This window comes from Oryzias melastigma, linkage group LG4, assembly GCF_002922805.2.
Source record: "Oryzias melastigma strain HK-1 linkage group LG4, ASM292280v2, whole genome shotgun sequence".
Lineage (NCBI taxonomy): Eukaryota > Metazoa > Chordata > Actinopteri > Beloniformes > Adrianichthyidae > Oryzias > Oryzias melastigma.
Genome location: NC_050515.1, coordinates 11,153,129 through 11,158,978, shown reverse-complemented (window position 1 = coordinate 11,158,978; position 5,850 = coordinate 11,153,129). Strand labels below are relative to the sequence as shown.

Genomic DNA, 5,850 nt, shown 5'->3' with positions numbered 1-5,850 from the left:
ATTGATTTATTTTTTTGTCAACACCAGGTGAATAAATATCCTCAAAGGAATGAAGCAAATAATACTATTAATAATTTTAATAGTAAATAAGTTATTTTATAATCTTAATTAAAAGTCTTAATCTTAATTAAGCCTCTCGAATTCCTGAAGGTGAAATTTTATTTGCATGGTTGAGAATTTAAACTTTAAGAAGACATGTAGAGGAAAGAGGCAAACGTGCAAAATGAAGTCGGAATTCTTTAATAAGACTTGTTGAAACACTCCAGAGATTCTATAGATACTGTATGTTTGCACCTGATAGCACAAACATTTTAAATAATTAAAATAATTTTACAAAAAAAAATGAAATTGACAATGTATAAAACAGTTTTATTGAAATAATAATTACCATAATTATTGCAAGTTAAATATATTGCATAAATCACTTCTAAATATAAATAACAACATTTCAGTCAGTCAAATCCACAAATAAGGTTCATTAAAGCTCTTGTTCTGGAACAGAATGTACAGACGGTTCCCCACAAGCTGTGGTTAAACTTTGATGGAAGCATTTTTTTTTTTCCTACATGCATTCCTAGAAGGATTTTATATTTCCATGGGAAACATGCAGCAATGTTCTAGTCCTCTAAAATTCACAAACAGCTGTTTAATCCGGGGGCCACGTTCTCCTGCGAGCTTCATTCCAAACAACTGCTCCACTGCAGACTGAAGAGGGAGATCAGAGAACTCCTGCTGTGATCCGACCGGAGAGGAGAGAAGATTGGAGTCGATCATAAATATTCAAACACTGATCGACATCAGCAGAGTAAATATTGCTATAAAAAAAAAAAAAAAAGGTGAACAGATCTAGTCCTTTTTAACAAGGTACATCTAGAAAAATAGGCAAGAACAAAAATAAATAAATAACAAAAAGAAATGGATTTGAATTAATTAAAAATAAAAGGTGCATCATTGGTACATCATTTTTTGTAGCTAATCTAAAAATGTCAGCTATTGTGTTTGGAAAAAAGTTTTCATAACATAGTATTTAAAGTAGAGCTGTTGTGGGATTAATTTTTGTGTGATTAATTAATTATGACCTTTAATTAAACGATTTTAATCACAGTGATTTTAGCCTAAAAATAGCAGTAAAAAACTTTATTTTGAGGTATTTCATTTAAGTTTGTTCCATTGTGGCACAGTAAAAGATCAAAATACAACTAAAAAGGTGGCTTTATTACATTTTTCTTTTCATTATGAAAGGACTTACAACCTTTACTTTGAAATCCCTGATGATCATTTTTTTTTCCAAAAAAAAAAAAAAAAAAAAAAAAATCCAGAGAGCTCTAATTGACCACATCAACAAACAGTAAAAAACTTTTCTGAGCAATCCAAAAACTCTATTTCCTCATGATGGACGACATTAAAACTGCATTTTTAAACATTTCTTTATTCAAATTGCAAGAATGATGTCAAAATACCTTTGTTTGTTTTTCTGCAAATTTAACCTCCATTTACTGAAATGTCCGTTTGGTCCTCAGAAGGTTCCACCAGCCGATTATATGAAAAAGCCAGCATCACCTAAAGGGAGAAAAAAATATCTTAAAATTAAAAATAGAACACTCTTATTTTACTGTCACTATTAGGATACAAATAAATTAAGTATTGTTTCTCTTTCCACAAAAAACAAAACCATATAGAGAAAAATAGCTTTTTTTTTTAAATATGAAATAACAGGTTGCAGACACCTGCTCTATAAGCTAAACTTATTTTAACAATAAATTTATTTCAATACTTCATTTATTGCATTGGAACATTCATCTTTTTTTTCTTTTTTGTGCAAAATGTTCCTGTCTCTTTAGTTTAATAATTTATTTCCTGTCTTCTCTTATTTTCTGCCATTGGAGCCAGTCTTAAAAAGGCCTCTATTCTGGGGTTTTATTTTTCTCCACTAGAGGGAGACATTTCTCTTTTTGCAGACTTCATAATGTTAAAGTATCATTTGCTGCTGAATGTATGCTTGATAAAGGTAGGGGAAGATTACTAAAGTAGGATTTTTTTTTATTAACCACAAATGTTGACACATATGAAACTAAAGTAAAATTCTGTCCACATTTTGAGAGCAAAAATCAGATTTTCTCCACTTAACTTCAGAATCTGATTTAAATATATATATATATATATACATACACTCACACACACATTTATTTTAAGCCTTTGATGGTTTATAAATGCCTTATATTCTTTACTTACTGACAGCATTACCAGCAGTACCACCATCACTCCCATCATTACATACATGTTGTCGGTCAGACCACCGGCCCAAAGAGGGCCCAGAATGGTGGCCAAACCCCCCACTGATCGACGCACTCCCTGACTGAAACCTGCAAAATCAGCGACACGCACAAACATTTTCATATTAACCAAACTGCTGAGTGAACAAATCCACAAGGTGGCGCCGTTTCCCACCTTGTGTTTTCTCAGAGGTGATTTTGGAGAAGAGGGACACCTGAGCCACAGCAACAAACGGTAAACCCAAAACCTGCAGAAACACTCCGATGATGAACTCGGTCAACTGCCACGAGAAACCTCCTGAAAAAGAAACAAAGCATGAGCGATTAAATCCAGAAACTCAGTTCAGTTTGATGGAGCAGAGAATTTGTTTGTTTAATCAACAAGGTTTAGCTTTTTTTTGCCAAATATAGTTTATAATATATGACAAACTGCTTAAAAAAGCAGATCAAAGTGGAATTTTATTTAACAGATTCTGGTTTAACTTCATATTTTACTGAGAGAATTAGTGAGAGGATAAAAGGTTTGAGGAATAAAATGTTCGGAACAGATCAGATTAGAAGAGATTGAAAAAGCTGAATCACTTTTCATTTAAAAATGCAATATTATTGAGCAAATCCATTAAATAAATTTTTATTTTAAACACTTTTTTAGTGGAAAATTGTAACTATGCTCAGTTAACAATATTTTTTCTAAAAAAGAAAAAACTAATATTTAATCTTGTTGAATAATCAAATGCTTTTTCTTGTTTGTTTTATTTTCCAGCTATAACCCAGTCTTCATCTGGGATCACGTCTTACCTAATGGTTTAGCCAAGAATATGAGGCACCAGATACAGGAGATGTTGCAAATGGTCAAGCCGATGGCGAGAACCACCCGCTCCGCCACGTGTCTGCTGAGCCAGCGCACAAACAGGAATCCGGCGATCACCACCACGCCACCCAGACAATACATCACACTGTTCTCCAGCTCCCCAAAGTTAAAGTACTTCTGGGTCAGGGGGGTCACCATAGTCTGTGTGGAGAAAAGCACTGCAGTGATGCTTAAACACTTCAATCGTTTGCATATAAAAGGAGCTTTTTTTTTAAAGAAACACTAATTATCTGAGAATGGTTTGGCACCGCCGGTGTTAAAATTTAAGACACTACGCTATTTATATCCTCTTTCTAATCAAAGGTATTCGTAAAAATAAGTGGTTTAGTTCTATTTTGTATAAACAAAGGCCTTTAGTAAAATTGAGGACCGAGAAATTATCTTTTTTATTTTTTCCAAATAAGAGACTTCCTAAAACAAAAAAAATTCACTGTTAACTGACCTTAATGTCATTTAACAGATATTTGGTTCCACAAGAAATGTATTGATCAAGTGTTTATATAACATATTTTAAAAATTCTGCTGTAGGACCCAGAGATTTGGGATGGAGTTGAGAGTGGAGATCACAGAGGACATATTGAAAAATATCTGGCACAATAGTCAAAAGATTACGGTCTGTAATCAAACTAGAACATTGCAACTTAAAATCTTACATAGGGTGCATTTGTCGCCAAATCATGTTTCTAAATTAAAGTCTTCTTCTGTTACTTCACTTTGCCACAAATGTAAAATAACTGTAGGTACATTAACAAATTGTTATTGGTCTTGTCCTAAAATATAAAAATATTAGAATTCAGTAGTTTATGAAACACAGCGTATGCTGAGAATTTATACTGAACCAGAACCACTAACATTTCTCCTTGGCCTCCCCAATATGCAAATCAAGAGTGTAACTCAAATAAAACTATTTAATTTAATGTTTAATTGTATGACGTGCGCCCCCCTGCATGTGCATTTGCTTTCATTTGTGCACCTCCAGAGCCGTCTGGTTGAAAAGGGTGATGAATTGGGCAGCCAGGAGTACGACCACCTCCTCTCTCAGGAACTCTGAGGATCATGGAGGAAAAGGAAGAAATCAACATCAGAGTCAAAGAATAGATAAAGATGTTTTTTTTTCCAATAACTGTTCAAAAATAAATCTAAAGTGTCAAACTCAATCGCAAAGGGGCCAAAATCCAAAACGCACCTCGAGTCACGGGCCGAAATGATAAACATTTATTTAACACTCTAAAACTACATTTATAAAAGTTTAAAAATGTAACTTTTCAACATAATTATGAACTAGATGTATAGCATTACCTGCGACATTGCTAGTGTGAATGCTGTAAGATGAATTTAGCCTCTAAAGATGCTAGTGCTGATAGCTGAAGATGCTGAAATTGATAGCTAAAGCGCTGAAGCCAATAGCTGAAAACGCTAAAGCTGATAGGCAGGTTAAATTTTAGCTAAATGCCAAATTATCCCCCGAAAAAAATAAAAAAAAATAGAAAACTTAGGTTAGCCAAAACAGCTAGTATGTAGCTGGAAAAATAGCTAAACTTCAAAATAGCTTAAAAAAAAAAGAAAAAAAAGCCTAAATTAGCCAAAACGGCTAGCGTGTAAATATTAACCAAACTCCAAAACAGCCTAAAAAACTTTTTAAAAAAAGCCTAAATTAGCCAACAGCCAACAGAAATATTAACTAAAATCCAAAATAGCCTCCAAAATGCCTAAATAGTCCAAAAAGCTAGCAGAATGTCATTTTTTTAAACTTTAAAACCTTAACTTTTTAACAGAATTATGAATAATTAAAAGGTAGGAATATTTTTATAAAATAAATGAACTTAAACCTTAAATAACTTAAAAACAAAATGTATCCATAAAAATATATTTCGTCATAATTATACAAGTTAAAAATAAGCGCAAGATAACATCGGGCCATTAATAACAATAAAATAAAATGATCTGGAGGGCCGGATCCGGCCCCCGGGCCTCGACTTTGACACATGTGATCTAAAGCTTTTAAAATACTGCATCACTTAATTTTCCAAGCTGCCTTACCTCTGTATAAGCTGGAACTCCTTAAGGAAGTGATGTGCTCATGAGATTGTGACGTTACGGGGGAGGACATCGGAGAATTTTGAACAGAGGAAACACTGGAGTGTTTTCTGCCGGGGTCGGGCGCCACCACCGAGCCGTAGGAGCCCACCAGCTCCTGGGACGTCATTAGCGGCTTTACTTCTCCGTCTCCTTCTTCCTCATCTTCCACAGAGTCGTGCGCATTCTCTTCCTCCTTGTGTATCACACTGTCTTTGGTCTTCCTCCTCTCCAAATGTGGGAGGTCCCAGTACATGAACACCACCACCACTTGAAGGAGAATCCACAGCAGGCACATAAACAGCTGCATGGGGCACAGAGTTTTAATCAGGAGACTTTATTTATACCTTAAACTCAAACATGAATGAGCCCTTACCCCCGGCGCAGTATATTTATTAACGGCAAAAGAGCCCAAATGGAAATTACACAGCCTCAGGAAGATGTTGAATGCAGGACCTGTGTGGAGTAAAGAGTTAGGAGGACATCTATGCTCATAGACTCAGTCTGTGAGGAAAAAAGTGAAACTCTCACCTATCAAAAGGCCAGCCTGTCGGCACGCCATGACAGCAGCAAAGACGGTAGCGCGGTCCTCGGACGCCGTGCTTCGGGTCAAAAAGCCAAAGATGGACG

At 34.9% G+C, this 5,850-nt stretch overlaps 1 protein-coding gene across 2 annotated transcripts in view; it reads right to left on the bottom strand.

The window, feature by feature from the left end:
• Nucleotides 1–224: 224 nt before the first annotated feature.
• Nucleotides 225–5,850, bottom strand: part of mfsd8l1 (major facilitator superfamily domain containing 8-like 1) — a gene marked incomplete in the record, with an annotated part of 10,752 nt that continues 5,126 nt past the window's right edge. The window contains 9 exon segments of one of the 2 annotated variants that reach the window (XM_024279417.2): nucleotides 225–732; nucleotides 1,461–1,560; nucleotides 2,233–2,363; nucleotides 2,449–2,571; nucleotides 3,072–3,285; nucleotides 4,118–4,191; nucleotides 5,185–5,524; nucleotides 5,597–5,676; nucleotides 5,752–5,850. In XM_024279417.2, the coding sequence (XP_024135185.1) occupies nucleotides 1,483–1,560; nucleotides 2,233–2,363; nucleotides 2,449–2,571; nucleotides 3,072–3,285; nucleotides 4,118–4,191; nucleotides 5,185–5,524; nucleotides 5,597–5,676; nucleotides 5,752–5,850 (1,139 nt within the window). 2 annotated transcript variants of the gene reach the window in all.